Here is a 19,734-nt window from a genome sequence, read left to right as displayed (position 1 = left end):
TTTTTTCTGCTGCTGCAGAATGCCTTTGGGTAGATCATAGAGCACCCTGAAATCACTAAATATTTTGAAGTTGGACTCTCCTCAACAATCTTGCATTCCTTAAGTAGATGAACATAGCTGCATCTGGAATGGAACTCAGTCCCTACAACAAACCAGTGTGCTTGGCATGTTTGCTATGTTAGAACAATCTCACTCCAACACAATTTGTTTTACTGAAAGCAGAAAATGAAAGTGCCTGAAATATTTTTAGACACCTAAACATGCAAAGTGTATTTTTGCATCCTTTCTTTAGCAGTTATTTGCTGCTCCAGCACTGAAAGCCACACTCTTTCCTTTTCCATCAAAACACTACTTTCAACTGATTTCTAAAGAAGTGATGACGAGGTTCCTCCAGAGGTCCTCATTTAGGTTATCTTAAACATTTAACTTATCAGAGCTCAGGTAGTTTGCAATATCCTTTCTGATTAAGCAAAGCCTGAATTTCAACTCTGTGAGCAAGCAGCCCAGAAATTTCTCCAAAGCTCCCCATGAAACCTCAGGCTGTTTCACCTGAGTGTGGAGCTCCTGTGGGAATATCCTCAGATACACCCAGAGAACATCTTCTCTGGATGATACCTGGCATGTAGACCTACTTCCAAACCCCAGCAATCAGTTGTGATGCTGGACACTACCAAGATGGGAGGAAGAGGTGTTTCTTTTCCTCTGAACAGGCCTATTCAGCTCTCTGGAAGCAGTACTTACATGTCAACAAATCTCCTGCTGAGGTTGGAGATGACAACTGGAGATCCAGACTGGAAAGGAGGGTCCCGAACCACTTTGTACTGGATGGGTTTGCAATCCGCGCACAAGGTGCTGTGGGGCACGGAGCTCAGCATGGCAGCATCGATTTCCAGGTGCTCATCCAGAGTGTAGATCTGGATCCCGTACACCTCCTCCCCCACTTGTCCTGCATCCAGTTTTATGGTCAGCGGGATGTCACAGAAGACGTTCTGCGGTCCAAGAGAAATGTTCTTCCCGCTGATGGTGAGCAGCTTGATGTCATTCACTGCTCCGCTGGAATCCCAGTCTGGGGAAACAAATGTCACCCAGACTGTGAGGGACTCTGGAGTCAGGGGGTAACGGAACTCCAGCTGCAGGTAGCAGCCCTGAGGCTCAGGGCAGGCTGGGGGTACTGTGTGTTGGTTGACTGCCGAGTTGGGACTCCATGTTCTGACACTGGATTTACAAGGCTGCTCAACGTCAGGGTGCCCTGGAAGGGAATAAGAAAACAAAGATAGGGCACAAAAGAAGTTAGAAAACTTGGATGAGCACTGGCATCAGTCTCGAAATACAAACTGGTGGCATGAGAACATACTTGTCCAGGAAACTAATTGTGTACTTGAGCAGAAGCATGGCCATCAAGGAAAGGAGGAATGGAATGCCAGTGTCTCCTGGCTGGGTGAGAGATGCAAGCCCAGTTTAACTGCCCAGCTGAACTGAACAGCACACAGCACACACTGTGCCAGTGCATCTGGTCCTGAATTTCCTATTTCAGTGCCTTCCCCTGAGCCAAGCAGTGACATTTCCCAGCAATTCTGCTTGGTACTTTACCTGATAAACAGAGTCACTTTGCTTTCTGTTCATCTCCATGCCCTTACTTATTTCCTTGCCTCTCACTCCAAAGCACAACCTTTTCCTCTTCAACAAAGACAAGAAAAGAGCTTTTGTTGATTCCAAGGAGCTGTTGCAGTGTGCTGTTGAGACACTCTAGTGCCATTTACAGGCTAATCCAGCACGTTGTGTAAGACCCCTTTTTTTGGGAGGTATATGAAGCTCAGGTCTGAACTGTCTCTGTGCTTGCTGTGATGGAACAACAGGCACTTGTACTTCTACATTTCTCACTGTTGGCTATGTTCAACTACATGGGAGGTATTGCTACAAACTAATGAAAGCCACAATGCTTTCTGGGCTCCCAAATACTATGTTAACATTACAATTTGGCACAGAGTTTGGATCTGCAAGATCCAGAGAGGTCAGATGGGTGGAACAGTTGGTAACAGAATCCAGTGAGAGCCATAAATTCCGTCTTCTTCCCAAATAGTCACAAGAAAAGGGAACTAGCAGGACAGGGAGCTGGCAAAGTACAGAAAAGAAGAAAGGGAAAAGTAAAGATAATGAAAGGTAAGGAGAGGTTAAAAAAAATAAAAAAACAAGGAGAGCACAGCTGTTTGCAACTGAGAAAGAAAGCAAGATAAAGCACGGGGCAGACACGGACAAACAGGACATCACTGCTAATTTGAAGAGAAAAGGGCAATGTGTGAAGGTTATTTTTATTGTCTGTGATCCAATGAAGTGTTAGAAATGTGCTTGTTCTGTCAAGGATAAGCAGCACAGGGAATTCTCCTGTCCATACCAAATGAGCCCAGATGCAGAAGAGATCTCCTGGTATCTCAGGCAGTTCTCCCACCATCCAACAAGATCATCCTGCAGATGTACAACTTCCCCCTCACTCACACATACCCACAGCCCTGCTCTCCACCTCACATGCCAGAGAGCAGCAGGAATGTCACAAACCTCAGCATCTGGAGACACCACAGCAGCCACATATATTCTGAAGAAAGCCAGAGTTCCATTTAACATGCTCAGGTTTTTCCCCCCCTGGCAGGCTCACAAGTGCTGTGTGTAATCACTGAGTAGTGAACATCCCCCAGGACTCACATTATCTCACAACACTTGCTGACCTCCGCCTGTGCTTGGCTGAGCCTGCCAATGGCTTTCTCACAGGCTCATAGGAAGCTCCTGACTGAAGCCCTGAGAAGGGGTTCTTAACCCTAGTATCTCAGAGGGCTTTGGAAAGCTCTGTGAATCTTATCTCTGCCATCTCACAGATAGAAAAAATGGGGTTGATTAATGGCTCACAGCCTGCTATCATCAAAGGAGATCTCCACCTGGGTTGCTGCAAATTCACCTCTACCAGTTCACAGACTCTGGATGGTTTAAATAGTGACTAAACCTACACATTTTGGTAGATCAAGGTGTCATCCCTGGAGTTACATGAATTGGGAACAGCCCCCAGGGAGTTTGATGCACATCGTGACCCCAAAATGGGAGACTGACTGTAATCATCCATAGACTAAAACCATCAATTAAGTTGAGATAAAGAGAGTCTGAAATATCATCAAATGCTTAGACCTGCACAAGAAACATTCATTTAACTGTGGAAGAAGATGGAAACGTTATTCCATGTAACTCTTAGATTTCTGGAGATGGGCAAATACTATGAAAATTACAAATATTTGTATATTAAAAAAAAGAAATGGTGCAGTAGTTATTCTGCCCCTGTGCATCTGGGTTCTGAAAATCCTTTGGCTTATGAGATGATCAATAAGACTGGTCATAGAACAGAGTCTTGCACAACATTATGTCTTGCCTAAGACAAAGGGACATGGTTAACAATGGTTGAGCAACAGACTTGGTAGAGTTAGATAATGCTTGGGTTCCATGATCTTAAAAGGTCTTTTCCAACCAAAATGGTGCTACGAATCTATGAAAATGTGAGTGCTTGTGAGGGTAACCCAAAAGTCATCTCCTGGTTAGAAAGCAGAGATGGTAAGGCTGAGAGAGAGGCTTCTCCCAAAACACTGGCCACAGATACTTGTGTCTGCACAAGCCTTCATCGTGCAGTCAAGTGAAGTGGCTGGGGAAGATGTCCCTCTGTTGCCCTGGCACACGGACAGAGCCTTGACACACTTGTATGCACAAGTGACACTAGACACACTTGCCTGGACATGATTCTATGCAGTATGCTCTAGGTGAACCTGCTTTAGCAGGGGCATTGGACTAGATGATCCCCAGAGGTCCCTTCCAAGCCCCACCATGCTGGGATTCTGTGAGTCTGTACAAGGCCATTTGGGATCAGCAGCCTCCTGGGATGCAGCTGCTGTCACAGCTACAGCTGACCTGCCACATGTGGTGGTCAAGAGAAAGGAACCATCCAGTGGGACTCTGATGTTCAGCTGAGACAACTGCACTCGTAAAAACAGAATGAATCACTCTTCAGTGAAAGATTGCCACTGGGAGAGGAAGGGCACTGGGGAAGCCTAAGGCAGCAAAATCTTTTCTTATGTTCTCACATTTCTCTCAGTCAATAGTGCGCCAGGCAGTAGGAACTGACTGATACATGCATATATTGCACAGTAAAGGAAAGGTACTTAGCTGGCTTTGAGCCAAAATCACCTTTCAGATATAAAAAACCCCTTTGACCAAGTTGTGGAGGTGCTGTAAGGTTTGTTTATCTAGCTGGTGTTGCTGGTTAGAGTTTTCTTGCTCTATGCTGAAGGTAAAGAGTAAATCAGAACTGTCTGATCTCCAGTGCCCGCCCACAACCCCTACCAAGGGGCACAACTGGCTGAAAAAGAATCTGAAAATACCTCAGCCTGGAGGCTGGGCCCCACAATATTCAGGCAAAAGCAGGACACCAGCAAGGGCACAGTCCCCGTTGCAGAGTTTTACAATGGTCACAGCTCACATGTAGTCCTGACCACATCTGGTGCCAGCTACTGGGGGTAGCTGTGCAGGGTGCCAGTGCTTGGAGACCTCCAGAAAATGAAATCAGACCAACCAGGCTCAGAGCTGCTTCAGAGACACGTAAGAAATGTGGTTTTCTGGTAAGAAGCTGGATGAGTACTATGAAACCTTTTCCATGAGTGTCGTCTCAGATTTTGAAATGAGTTCATTTTGGCCATGTTCGTGGCTCCTTTGTGCTCACTTTCCATGCACATTCAAGCAGTGGAGATTTACACATGAGCATGTGCAGAAAGTGAATTTAAAGCTTGCATGCTTGAGTACTCACAGATAGACAATTAAAGAAGCCAGACAATGATCTAACTGTGCTATTTGTAACTCAGAGCAAGTGCAAATAGGCAGAGATCCCAAATGTCAGGGAGGGTGGTAGTGATGACAGAAAATTACAGAGCAACAAATACCATACATTAGGTATATTTTCACAGAATCACAGAATGGTGGGGATTGGAAGGGACCTCTGGAGATCCTCTAGTGCAACCCCCCTGCCAGAACAGGTTCATCTAGGGCAGATCTCAGAGAAACACACCCAGACAGGTCTTGAAAGTCTCCAGAGAAGGAGACTCCACAACCTCTCTGGGCAGCCTGGTTCAGTGCTTCATCACCCTCACAGTAAAGAAGTTTTCCCTCGTGTTGAGGTAGAACTTCCTGGATTCCAGTGTGTGTCTACTGCCCCTCATACTACCACTGGGCACCACTGAAAAGAGTCTGGCCCCATCCTCTTGCCCAACACCCTTTAGCTATTGATCAGCATTGAGAAGATCCTCTCTCAGTTTGCTCTTCTCCAGGCTAAACATCCCCAGGTCTCTCAGCCTCTCCTCATAACACAGATGTTCTATTCCCTTAACCATCCTTGTAGCTCTCCACTGGACTCTCTCCAGCAGTTCTTTGTCTCTCTTGAACTGAGGAGCCCAGAACTGGACACACTATTCCAAACAAGGCCTCACTAGGGCAGTGTAGAGGAGGACAAGCACCTCCCTCGACCTGCTGGCTACAATCTTCTTAAAGGACCCCAGAAATCTCCACCCTGAAGTGGAGACAACTTGTTAATGTAGCATGTGGCCACCATTCCCAAATTGTCTTTCCAGAGCAATGGCACAACAGCAACCGAATGAGACTGATAAGGATCAGGCTGCACCTTTCATAGGGAGGAACATGCAGGCACACACTGTAAGAAGAGGAAATTAAATGCAAAATGCAGCTGAGTAATAAATCTTAGAGTGGCTTGGTTTCTCTAGGAATAATGCCTCTGGCAAGAGGTGTGAGATCTAGAAGTTTTTGAATCAGAGCTCGCTGGAGAAATTTTGACAGAGCTGCCTATCTCCACGGAATACACAGCTCCTTCAAAACCAGAACACTGCAAAATTGGGTTTATTTGGCCAAAATTTTATCATGGAAGAGAAGATGGGAAGAAAGTTCTAACAATATTGGAACATTGTGTTTTGACATTTTTTGGAAGAAATTGTTTCATTTTTGCACTTTGAAACACTTTTTTTTTTTTCTTTTAAATGTTGATATTAAAAGTTGCTTTTGCCCTAGATTATATGCTTAAAAAGGGATATTTTCAAATGTCATAATTTCACTGAACTTCATGAAAGTTCATGAATTATATGAGCTAAACAAAACATTTTGGCCAGCCTCAAACACTTTTTGTTTTTAATTTTCCTTTATGGAGAATTTCAAAAGTCTCAGGTTTGGTTCCAAACATTACCAAGCATCCAAGTCTTGTAAGCCTTGGCGAAGAGGAAATTCCACCTTCCAGCCTGCACTACTACTGCAAGTGGTCCAAACTTTGCTAATCCTGTGTAGTTGATAATCCAGTCACACTCATAGCTGGGGAGTGCTGCTTCCCATGACAGAGCTCCTGATTAATCTCCACCTGAAGGGCAGATGAATTCTGTGCTGTGCCTGGCAGCCTTGGCCTCAGATGTCCAAACCAGTGAAGCAATATAGAGAGAATCACAACCTCTGGTGAGCCCACACATCTTGTCCCATCATGCAGCAAGGACACAGCTTGCTGCACGTGCTGACTTTAGGATGAGTGAGCCAGCACTGCATGTGCCACCACGTTAGCTTACAAATCGCCTTTCTTGTAGAATCATAGAATTGTTTTGGTTGGAAGAGACCTTTAAGGACACCTTGGGGGTGTTCAGAAGGTATGTAGACCTGGCACTTTGGGATTTGGTGTTGTTGGGTTGATAGTTGGACTTGATGATCTCAGAGGGCTTTTCCAACCTAAATGATTCGATGATTCTAAGATCATTAAGCCTAACTGTTAACCTAACCCTGCTAGGTGCTGGGTTTAGGACACCACTAGAATTATTATGGAATAACTCACATACTCTAGCTGCAGGACAGAGAAGCCCACAATATAAAGAGGTTTGGGTCATGAGTTTGCAAAATCCAGGGACTGGCTTTTGAGTTGTCTGAGCCCACTTGTGTGTTTACAGTGAAATCTGGGCCCACCGTATGCTATTCCCAAAAGAATAGCTTGTTATGGACAGATTGAAATAATACTCTGCCTTTCCAAACCCTAATTTGTGATCACTGACCTCTGTATGATATAATCTTAACATGCTCTACCACATCCACATCCTTACATAATGGGAAGTGGATACGGAGGAGAGTTAACGATGGAGGCTTAATGGCACTGTACAACTGCCTCTGCAGACCATTCTCCCTGCAACCTGCTCTGAGAGGAGCAGTAAGAATGACTTGCAAAACTCTCTGAACCAGTCACCTGCATTCATGCTGCAGAGTACTTGCCCAAGGGACAACCTCCTCTCAGCCTGCCTGTTGGTGCAACCCACTGCTACTCAGTGCAAGCAAAGGCAGCAGAAATCAGGGCCGAATAAATAACATGCAGTTCTTCACTTGTGGAGCTCTAGGGTAAGGAGTAAACAGCTCCCCTGAAGAATTCATCTGGCAGATGTGAATGGTCAGCATTTCTTGGCACTCTGCTGCTTTCTGAACTTCAGGTTCAGCTCTCAGAATTCAGCTAATTCAGGGGCAGGGTCAGGACACAGGGGCAGCACAGGTACTTCAACCAGTGGCATTGCTTCAAGGCACAGTGTATGCATCTGTCCTCCAGTTCTGGTCACGATACACACAGGCACAATCAGTCGCTCCTACAGGGTTTCCAACTGTCCTTGTGTGTCTCCTTCTGCTCTGGCCCATCTTATCATAGAATCACAGACTGGTTTGGGTGGGAAGGAAGCTTTAAAGGCCATCTAGTCCAACATCCCTGCAGTGTGCAGGGACACCTGCAACTGGAGAAGGTTGCTCAGAGCTCCAAACAACCTGACTTGGAATGGTTCCAGAGATAGGGCATCTACCACCTCTCTGGGCAACCTGGGCCTGTATCTCACCACCCTCTGTCTAAAAAATGTCTTCTTAATATCTATTCTGAATACTCTCCTAGTTTCAAACCATCACCCCTTCTCCTGTCACAACAGTCCCTGCTAAAAAGTCTGTTCCCAAACCAGCCCTTTTAAGTGCTGAACGGTCACCAGAAGGTATCCCCAGAGCCTTCTCTTCTCCAGACTGAACAAGTCCAGCTGTCTCAGCCTGTCTTCTCCCACACTGTATCTTTGTCCCCAGCCCTGTGACTCACCTTCTGCTTCCCGTGGGCTCCAGTGCCCTGAGGGATCGCAGGGCATGGGAGATGAGGCGCTGAAGGCATACTGCACCAGGACTCTTCCTTCCGCACACAGATCACATGCTGATCCCACTTCTCTAGGAGGCCAGGAAAACAGGAAAACACACCAACTTAGTAACAGCTGAATGAGCTGTTTATTCAACTGTATTAAAAGCAATAAGACTTAGAATTCAGTACCACTTAACCCTCTTTTCTCAAGGCATTTGACAAGAGTGGTTTCTGATGCCGACCTTCTGCATGTTTGAGCTACCAGGCTGTGTAGACAGCATCTATGTGTCCACCATCCAACACAAAGCAACAGTGACCTCTGAAATCATGCTCAGCTCTATCTTCTTTCTCTCCTATTTTTTTCTTTTTTTTTTTTTTCTCTCTACACTACAAATGGATCAAAACTCTGACAAAAGAAAATACGTGTGGCTTAGTAGGTAGAGCAAAGAAACTGTCCTCCGGAGATTTCAGATCTATTTCTGCTTCCACTATGGATTTATTGCTTGAACTTGTAGTATCTTCAGCATGTGAAAGCCTTGGGCTTACTGGTGATTAGAGGAGAGGGTAAAGTCCCAGGCTCTGAGAACATCAGACAGAGCTGCTCTACAGAGAACAGCTTTGCTAAAGATAGCTAAGGACTTGCTTTTGGAGGTGTATCACAGCCCAGATCATTATAAGCCTGGAAAAGGGGTGGGTTGGGGAAGAAATTATTCCTTATGTCCAACCTAAACTTATTCAGTTGCAACTTGATGATCTTTCCTTTTGTCCTGTCACTTACTCCTTGGGAGAGGAGACTGACCCCCACCTGGGTCCAACATCCTTTCAGGGAGCTGTAGAACAAGAAGGTCTACCCTGAGCCTCCTCTTCTCTAGGCTAGACAAACACAGTTCCCTCAGATGCTCCTCACAAACTCATGCTCTAGACCCTTCACCACCTTGGCTGCCTTTCTCTGGACACACTCCAGCACCTCAATGTCCTTCCTGGAGTCAGACATTCAGAGACACTAAGGCTTAAAGCAGGAAGCTGAGGAACCCTCAGGTACGCTCAGAGCCAAATTTCTCCCACGATTCTGTGTTATGAACACACACAGAACAGAACATGCTCTTAATCCTTTTTGTCAGGGAAAATGGATTTGAGATGCTAATGCTCTGGCACCAGTGGATGGCTCCCTCTGAACTGGAACACGTTATGGCTCCACACCATTAGATGGCATGACATGGCATTATGAAAGGCACTTCCCTGCCCAGTATCAACATTACTTCACTTACACAACACATCTAATAGCAGCCATATCAATAAAGTCCCATCAGCAGAAGCAGCTGAACAGGAAAACCCAGGTAAACACTGACTCACAACTATTTTTGCTAATACACTCACTCACGAGATCAGGGTTTAAGCTGGTGTAGACTGAAGTAACTCTGTTTAGTCTTCCATAACATTAAGCTGATCTATATCAGCTGAGGATGCAACACAGTTCAGCCCTGTGTTTTGTGGGTCACAAAATCTGGAACCCTGTATGACCCTGAATGTGTGGTTATTCATCCCAGTAAGTTGCTTAATATTCAGGAGTCATTGTTCTGCTTTAAGGAAAGCTGCCCACCCAAAATGAAAGGAAAAAAAATAATTATCTTGATGATTAAATGCACTTAGGAAAGGAGGAAAGTTCTAGGCCAACAGTTTGTATGTAACACAGTACACTCTCTAAGCTACCCATGTAAGTATGGATTGAGTCATCAATTATTATAATCAGCTCTGCAAATTCTAACCATCTCCCATTGCGTTATGGAATCCTCAGGCAGAAGTTATTTTGGATCCTCAGCAAGAACACTAGGATCATAAATTTACACTCAGAGCTGTCCCAGGCTAGGAGATCTCCTTTCCCTGTGCTGGGAGGGATGGCACACACTCAGCTGCTCCACAGCTTAGCATCTCCTATTTGCTGACAGGGATCTATTTGAAACTCAACTTTCTGTTGGCTTAATTAGGTGGAAGCAGAGATTGTCAACAGGGGGGACTTGGAATGAAATCAGAGGTAAAACTTGTCTCCATTTCAAGATGGCTCACAGCCAGCCCTGCAAAGAGGGGTAAATGACTGAACTCACAGAGTGCAGAAAGGGATGCACCTGCTGAAAACATTTGAAGAGTAACATGTGGCAATGGGGTAGAATAAAGAAGAGGGAGGCAAAGGTACCCTCCTCTGCTGTGCACAGTCTGTAACAGTCGTAATGAGCCAATTTGGGCGTGATGTGAATAACTTCTCTTTGTCTCACTTCACCCACCTGCACTATTGGTATGTCACTGCCTCCCTGTTCCCTCTCTCAGCTGTTCATTCAGCAGTGGTTTATGGGTCTAACTGAGCTTGCCTAAATAATGTATGCAAAAAATGTCAAGAATCCAGGATAAAAGGGACTAAGGAATCAAAATGTAGAATTATTATAGTGCTGCTGTTTTTCAGACACATCCACCAGCAGTCAGGATGGAAGTCCCTGCAATAATAATCTTTCAGTTTCTCTACAAAGAGACTCCTGCATTAGTGCTTGGTCCTGGATGAGGACAGGGCTTCGAAAGCCAAGTTTCCACAATTAGGACTGCTTTTTACTCAAATTAGCAGCTATACAATTTCATCACAGGCTGCCATGGTGGAAAAAACTGTAAGGCTTATGGACAAACATTTCCTTTTACCAGCAAGGACTTGGAGGTAAGAGAGAAATCACAAGGAGCATCATGTGGGAAAGGCTATGAGCAAACTTTCTCTTTTTACTTTTCCAGTTTGGGAGCCAAACTCAACCCTGATGTAACTCCACTGGCTGAAAGGAGTTACACAGGGGATGACTCCTGGGTTTGAGTTTTTGGTCTGCAGACTCTTGAATCCTACAAACAGCCATGAATGTCAAAACTAATTCTGGAATCGCATTTAGAGGCTTGTGAAAGTCTGAGCCAGATCCTTACACCTTATGCAGCCACTGACATTGAGACAAAATGAGCATAAATGAGTTCAAAACACTACTAATTAGGAATGATAGCCTATCTGACACCTTATACACCGGTGCACATGACTCCCTAAAGTGTATGCTAATGGAAAAATCTAGACTTTGCTGTTTTCTAATAAGCCAAGTACTGGGGAAATTCCAGCTTATGAAGCTCGGAGCGCAGGAGGAATTCATTCCTACAGCATGATATTGCAGTGAAGTGGACTCAAAATCTAAAGACTGCTAGTGAAAACCAGACAAGTCTCTCCAGGGCCAGCACCAGTTCAGTGAGCAGTTCAAATCTAGCAAAAATCTGCCGTTCCTTTCAGCTTGGAGTGCTTGTTTGCAGACTAAATTGGACCTGCTTACTTGAAATTCAGAACTGGTGCTCTCCCCTCCAAGGCACTGAAACTTTCCAGCAAGCCTTAAGGCAGACACTATCAAGCCCAGCCATCTAGATCTGGGACACCACTGACCAAAATATTTGCTTGCTAAGAATGAGATAGCATCAGATTCATGGAAATTAATGCAGTCACCTCAATGAAAACTTCGAAGTGCAGATGAAGTCAAGGTTCTCTGTCCAAGCAGGATTTGCTGCCGAGCACTGTTACAATAACTGTTTACATCCAGCCCATGCATATCAAACAGGAGGTGCCTGAATGGATGCTCAGTGACAGCAGATGAATGCATCTGGTAGGTGCCATCAGGAAATGAACAGAGTTTTCTTCTTCTCACTTGTTTTCACTTGTTTTGTTGGCTCTGTTATTACTTTATTATTACATATTATCACAGGTGCACGCCAATGTTTTTCATGCCTTTTTTAATGGGAGGATGGAGAATGGGAAGTGTTCCGATCCCGTGTGGAGTAGCTACAAGAAGAAATGCTGGTTCTTGATGGATTTGATTACTAGAGGTGTTTTAGAAGCCCAACCAGCTGCTGGATTTAGGGTCAAACACACACTGGCAAATTTACCTGTAGGTAAATGACTAGAGTAGTAGAACAGACATCATAAACACCCTGAACAGCTAAGGAGGGTCTGTCAGCAAGCAGATTTTACTTCTGTGCACAGCTCACATAGCTGCTCTTACCAAGGCATGAGGACACAGAAGAGCCAACCCCAAATTTACCAGAACTATGAATTATCATTACTCTCTGTCCTCAGATGCACATAGTTCATCATGTAATTCCTAGAACTGCAACCATGCATTTATCATCACAGTCCAGCATTTGGGCAGAGGATAGAGAGTCTAAAGCTAACAGCACCTAGTACTGTGGCACCTGTGACAGGGTTTTGTCTAAGCAGGGAAAATGCACATGGTCTTTAGTTCCGTGCTTCCTCTCCCTTTCACTGCAAACCTGTCAGGACCTTATTCACAGACAGAGCTGGTCCAGCACTACATTTCTAAACACAAGGCTGAATTTTCCCTTCCCAGCTTTCATTAAGCAGAGGTCACTGCCTGTGCACAGCTCTAGAGAAGAAAAGGGACATAAAAGGACCGTGAGCTACACTGAGTGTGGTGGCTACAGTAACAGTGTAATTTGGACCAGGAGTGAGTTTTGAAGTGAAACTCTTCATCCTCCCTATTTGCAGCACTTGGAGCAGTTCTGGAGCATGGAAGGTGGACCCAGTTTTGTCTGAAACCAGAGTAGAGGTGTGCTGCAGGACCACACCTAATGTGCTCCAACTGCTGATGCCGTGGAGCCAGGCTTAAGCTGAGCTGGAACCACTTCCAGTGTTGACGTCAGGTCTTCATTAACAACTGTTTTGCACTAGAGATCTACTTATATTGGGCCACAATACTTGCTAATGTAGCCAGACTCATTTATCCTTTTAAGGCCCTTTTACACTGTCAAAACAGCATGGAAAGGGCCTCTGCACGTTAGAAACCAGGCCCAAGGCACTCAGCAGCTGAGTATCAGTCTTCTGTTTTTTTCCATGAATAGTGCCATTGAAGTGAATGAGTTTATTCATTCAAGAGAGGCAAGTAAAATTTGGGCCATGGTGTGCACTTTGTGTAAAAATATCTGCAAAGATTTACAGTATTCCCACACACAGATAAGATTATACTTGGCCAATTTTACCTCCTACTTGTCTTGCACCGTGACCCAATTTTCCAAATTGATACAGGCAGGGATCTCTAACCCAGCAGTGCTGGACACATCAGCACTGGAAGTTCATCACACCTGATAATCCAGGATTAATCACCATCATTTTGATTAATACATCAAAAATTTGGGCATGTTTTTAGACAGGATTATTTATATATCTCAATGGCATATTTAAATGGTCACAGCAACATTTCTGTGCCTTGTGGCCAAGAAAGCCAACAGTGTCCTGAGGTGCATTAAAAAGAGTATGTGGCCAGTAGGTCAGGGGAGGTTCTCCTCCCACTCTACTCTGCCCGGATGAGACCACAGATGGAGTCCTGTGTCCAGTTCTGGACTCCCTAGTTTGAGAGAAGCAGGGATATACTAGAGTCCATCAGAGAGCTACAGGGATATGAAGGAACTGGAATATTTGTTTGATGAGGAAAGGCTGAGAGACCTGGAGAAGACTGAGAGGGGATCTTCTCATTGTTGATTAACAGCTAAAGGATGGGCCAGATTCTTTCTAGTGGTACCCTGTGATAGATGAGGGGCAACAGGCACAAACTGGAACTGAGGAGGTTCCATCTGAACAGGATGAGAAACTTCTTTGCTGTGAGGGTGCTGCCCCCCCAGAGAAGTTGTGAAGTCTGCTTCTTTGGAGAGATTCTAAATCCCCCTGAACACATTTCTGTGTGACCTGCCCCAGGTGATCTTGCTTTGGCAGGGAGTTGGACTCAGTGATTTCCAGAGTTCCCTTCCAACCTCTACTATTCTATGATTCTATAATCTGTTAGCACTGGAAATCTCACATTAACAAGGAACTGGACTGAAAGTATTTGGGGCTGCCTCTTTAAACCTCTTCAGTAGTGTTGAGCACAGGGATTTGAAAACCCAAAGGATTTTTTTCCCCCTAGAAAGTCACTATTTATTTAACATATGATAACTCTGTTATGAAATTTTAGATTTAGCAGGCTATCCACTGTATGTTATTTAAGAAGCAACTAACTAGGGGTTATTAAGAACATATTGATTGAGTTATGAGAAATATGTAATAAAGACATCTTTGGTTACATAACAATTAACTCTGAATTGGTGTGTTTTAAGAGGCAGATGGTATTTATTTAAGCCACTATAAGTATCTTCTGAAACCTAAATTAAATTGGAGAAACTTAATTTACCTAAAAATTATTATGGCCTAAAAAAAATATTCTGAATTCGTTTTCAAACTCTACGTAAGTCCTTTTCACACATAGGAAATGAAAGGATTCAGTTGTAAAATTGAAATTAGAGCAAATGCTCTTCAGAGGATAAGACCTCTCTTTATCAACTCTTAATATGATTTGATTGCCCTGCCCATATTAATCTACAATAAAGGTGGAAAATCTCATCTGGGCAGAACATAACAGCTATCTGCCTATTCAGACAAAGTGCAAGCTGGCCACAGGAATGGCCACGGTGTCCTAGCAGTGCTGGAAGGAGTTTCATCCCTGACAGAGGCAGTGGCTTTCAAGGTGCTCTCACTGAACACAGCAGCAGTGCTGAGGCAGCTCTTTGGGTGCTAATATGCTTGTAAATTCGGCCTCCTGTGATACACACTGCTTCAGTCCTGAAGGACACACTGAGTTTGTTCTCTATAAAATAACAATGCAAAGAGTGGAGAAGAAGTGCAAACAGGGAAGGTGAGCTAATGGTAATGTGAGAAGGTCAATCATTTAAGTTCTCTTCCAAGCTTATCCAAGTGCTGTGTAAGAGTTGCTCAGGTCATCCTGGGGCAGCTATGAGTTGCAATGTGGTGCAACTCTTGTGCAGAGCATTACATTCATTTAATTTTTCATCATTGATACCACATTGCTGCCTGCCTACCAGACACACACACACTCTGACCTACGTGCTCTACTCAAGGTGTAGCAAGATAACACTCACATGTGTTTAGGTCTTTGACTCTGCCTTGCTCAATTCTCATCTCAGACCTGCAGCTCAGGGAAGGAGGCAGCATCTGTCCCTCTCCCTGGCTGTACCACTTGTTTGTCCTGTGAGATGCCACTGCCCATGAGCATTGTGCATTGCTATGAGTGTAGAAAGAAAATTCACTTTGTCCTTCCAAACATGCAAGAGGAGGAGGGGGTAAATGTGCAGGCAGAGGTGAAAGCCACAGGTATCTGTGAGCTGTAGTAACAGCAGAAACCACAGGACCAGAATCTTTGATTGAAAATTCTTCCCATAACATATGGAAAAAGATTTGCCCTTTACATGGCAAATCAATGGCCCTCAACTGAGTACTACAGGCTGAGAAAGGAAGAGCAGAAAACAGATCAATAACCTCCTCAGTATGAACCAATTTAGGAAAGAGCCTTAATCCAGACTGAGCACAGCACATGATAAAGCTGTGCTCCTGGAGTGGGTCCTGGGTCGTCCCCCTGTTCCCACTCTCCCCACCTCCCCCCCAACCTTTCCACTCAGTGCAAAAGTACAGAGCAGCACATGATCACCTTTCAAAGAAGTGGCCATCAATGGGTGGAAACCACTCCAGGGTGACAGAGGTGGAGGTCCGAGCTACGATCTGGGGAGCAATTGCAACAGGAGCTGGTTTCTTCATGGGCTGCCAGCTCTGATAGACCAGGTCCAAGTAGCAATGCATCCTGGCCACCTGGTTGGGTGTGAAGGAGTTGGTGCAGTCATCATCTGCAATTGAAACAGAAGACATATTAACCACACAAGAGGTAAGGTGGAGCGAGAGAGAGAACTATGACCCAATGAATGGCAGCTTCTTGTCAGGGCTGGGATAGGCAGCACTCAGAAATTAATGGCCTGTGAACAAATTCGTGCAGTCATCACTTGTAGAGGCAAGGGAAATAAAACAAAAGTAAAAAATACATCAGTAAAGGTTCCTTTTCTCTGGTCCAGGATACACACAAAGCATCTAGAGATCACCTCTGCATAAGACAAAGACACATGCAGGTGAAGAAACAGAAAGCCTCAGGGCAGCACCTTCTGGTCAGGACTGGGGCTACCGGTGGACCGCTGGGCTTAAAAGACTTTCATGCCTAAAGGAGTATCTCTGAGAGGGGGCAGAAGGGAAAGGACAGCAAGTGTTTGAATAAAGCACCAACTGAGATTCATGCAAACTGTCTTTGACAGATTTCTCAGATTAAAAGAGCACAGAATTTTAAAAAGACATCATTTTCCTCAAGTTCTTAAATATTCTAAAGAACAAATAAAAATGTTCTGATAAATCATTAAAAAGATTCTGATTAAAAATGTAAATGTTTTTCTGTTAAAAATCTCTCCCATCACCACTATGGGGGCTCTAACCCCTTTCTCAAATTTTCATAAACATTTTTGATACTTCAAATTTCATTTTCATTCAAAATGGAGAAAATAAAAATTGCTGGACAGTTTCCCATAAACATCCATCTCTCATTTCATCTGTTTTCCTCAACCATGATTTGGCAACAAGCACACATCTAGTGCCCTCTGAACACCATATAACTTTACGACTACTATGCCCTGAAGAAGTGGAAAATGACTACTTCTCTATTGTGCAGATCACAGAAGGAATAAATACATTATGCAAAGTCAGCCAGAAAAGAAGAACTCGATGTTAGCACTTTAACCATTTTTCTGGTACTCTTCCCATCAAATGAAAAGCTCTTGAAGAGACAGAGCGTTTTTTCACATGTGCCTGCAGAGTTCCCAGCCCTGGAAAGCTCAGTCCCAGATGGGACCTCTGCACATTGCTGCCATACAAACAACAATGACAGCTTTGCACAGGTCAAGTAATACATTTTTCTGGGAAGATGCAGGTCACCGAAGGCTGCTCAGACTGTTGCTTGCCTGCGTGTAAGTTGGCAGTTCAATATTGCAAGAGCGTTACTAGATGCTCTGATGTCTTCAAGTCCATGCCCTGTGGAACTCAAGAGGAACGAAAAAGCATGAGAAGTGTGAATTTGCTGGCTAATTTAAAACCTTACCACATCTTCTCTAAGATGCAAGCGAAAGGAGACAGCTTCGGTTGGGATCCTGGCTCAAATTACAGCCCCAAATACAGCCCTACCACAGTAGGGACACGTCAGTTTGCATCTTCTCCTGTGTCTCTCCTAATTCCACCGAGCAGTGACCCTCTCCTCATCAAATATGCACAGCAGATAGACACCACCCGCTTGAAAATATCTACAAATCCCCGTGGGTATGCAAAAAGCTGCTGCAATAGGACATCTCTGGATTTCCTCAATAATTATCCATGGTCAGTCCCTGAGCAAGCTGTAAAAGCCATAAATATCCTTCACGGAAGCCCAGAAGGAGACAAAGGCCTTTAATAGCCATCATAAAGGAACAATAAAATATATATAGGACAAAACAGTGAGACAATGGCACAGGAGAAGGATGACCTGCATTTTCAATCTGTTTAAACATCAGCACAGGCTGTGTCCTGGGGGAGGGGAAGGGAGGAGAGGCGAGGGGAAAAGGTATTTCACTGATCACTCCATTTCAAGAAAGGTTCAAACTCCCCAGACGAAGCAACAATTAGGGAAATTCAAGAGACTCTGCTGGGCTGATTATTCCAACAGAATTCAGGGGCAGAATTCCTGCTGATTTCACCAAGATCCTCCAAAAGACTAACTTATCTTTTTATTTGGGAACACCACAGCTATTTGGACTTGTAAAAATAATTTACAAGTCCAATTCCTCACACTTCTAGATTGTCTGGACATTGTAACTTGTTGTTTCAGGGAAAGAAAAGTTATGCTTTCAGTCAGTGCTTTGCAACAGAGCAGAGGGCAACTGGACAGATGGACATTAGTCAGAGACAGAAAAACACAGTATGATCAAGCTGTAGTATCCAAGCAGCAAAACAGAAAGGAAAGGCAGGCAATGTTTAAAGCTGCATGACCTCAACCTAGGTGTTTCAAAGGTATTTCGACAGCAATTTGATATCTTGATATATTTTTATTCCACTGGCAACAACAGAAAAGCAAACAGAATCATGCATGAGCTCTAGAGATGCCTATCATGTCGCTTCACTTAATTTTTCAAGAGGGGGAAAAAGAAAAAAAAAAAAGCTTTCTGTTCAGAACACCAACACATCTGTAGCTCCCAAGAGCAAAGGGGTATCTCTGTGGTCTGTCCCTCCACCTCAGCTCTCCAGAGAATTGGCAAGGCAAGTTCTCTTTGGAAGAAAAGACCTCAGCATTCTGCAACAGGCATGCTCCACCCCTCCTCACACAGTCACAAGTAAGGGATGTTGTCACCTGAAGTGGCACTGCCTGATTTGTGTGGCTACCAGGAGGCTGCATCAGGCAGTAAGATGCTGCCCTACCACACACACCAAGAGTGCATGACACACTGAGGAGCTGACTCAGTGTGTGTCTGTTTGTCCCTGAAGACACCCTCTAAACAAACAGAAAAATAAAGAGAAAACTAAGCATGGTTTTTAGCTAGTGCCACTAAGGGCATACAAGCATTTCTGTTATAAATCATTTCTGCCACAAATCATTTCTGTTATGAATCATTTCAATCTGTGCCCTAGATGCCATTAAACACTTTGCTCCTCTCCAGTTTTATTACAGAACAAGCACTCCTACGACCTCTGGAGTGGGTAGTCTGTGTTTCAGCCTGGAGAAGAGAGGTGCCCTTCAGTGGCTGGAAGTATACTGGTCACCTTTAAAATGCTGTTGATGCTGTCAGATACTCTGTCCCAGACCTTCACCACGGCTAGACCCTGTGACCCAAAATAAGGGGAAATACCAGCCAAGCTATCCCTTGTTCTTTCTGGGAAATACTAGAGGATCCTTCAACTTCTCCTTGAACTGCCAGGGGTGCAGCAAGGACCTCACCCTGCTCTCACAATAATGGGCAAGGGTCATAGGAGTTCACACCTTCTTTGTGTTAGGCTCTATTGCAAGGTGTGCCATGAAGCAGCACCCCTGCTTAAGCATCTTATACCTCTTGGAGGGGTGGTATAACCACGCTGATGTGGAGCTTTCATAGTTGCACTTTCAGCACAGTACTGGCCAGTCTCTGACCAGGAGAGCAATCTTGATCCAGGGGCTGTCCCAGTGTTCACACCCTGATGATGAAACTCAGATGTGATTCTAGCTGAATGACAGTGACAGCAAATCAAACAATAACCATGGAATTTGAGTGGGCACCTGGAGGCATGAGCAGTGTCTCCTCTGATGTCTGCCTGTCACAAGCTGATTCCACAGCCTTGGTGGTATCAATATGCATCTGATATTCAATATCTCCTTGGGAGAGGCTAAACAATTCCTAAACTTTTTGTCAAAGACCTCAGGCATCCAGATTCCAGGGAAATAGGGTGTCAAATTTGCTGTAGTGCCTTTAGAAGCATGTATTCTTAATGCTTATCTCATTTCTTCCCTCCCCCAAACCTTCTGCCTGGTCTTCACATGAAACTCTGTAAAGCTGAAGAAGACTGGGAAAAAGGAATGAGAGAACTGGAAGGGATTCCT

The 19,734-nt window shown here is 44.5% G+C and overlaps 1 protein-coding gene across 1 annotated transcript in view; it reads right to left on the bottom strand.

Annotated features, from left to right (window-relative positions):
* PAPPA (pappalysin 1) overlaps positions 1–19,734 on the bottom strand; it is a 195,133-nt gene that overhangs the window by 112,994 nt on the left and 62,405 nt on the right. Inside the window, exons 5-7 of the mRNA XM_054393420.1 lie at positions 15,754–15,946; positions 8,174–8,295; positions 742–1,249 (exon numbers count right to left, since the gene is read on the bottom strand). Of these exons, the coding sequence (XP_054249395.1) occupies positions 742–1,249; positions 8,174–8,295; positions 15,754–15,946 (823 nt within the window). The remainder of the gene's footprint in view (positions 1–741; positions 1,250–8,173; positions 8,296–15,753; positions 15,947–19,734) is intronic.

The sequence above is a fragment of the Indicator indicator genome, chromosome 28 (genome assembly GCF_027791375.1).
Source record: "Indicator indicator isolate 239-I01 chromosome 28, UM_Iind_1.1, whole genome shotgun sequence".
NCBI lineage: Eukaryota > Metazoa > Chordata > Aves > Piciformes > Indicatoridae > Indicator > Indicator indicator.
Note: the sequence above shows the minus strand (reverse complement) of the source record. Positions and strands in the feature narration are given on the sequence as shown.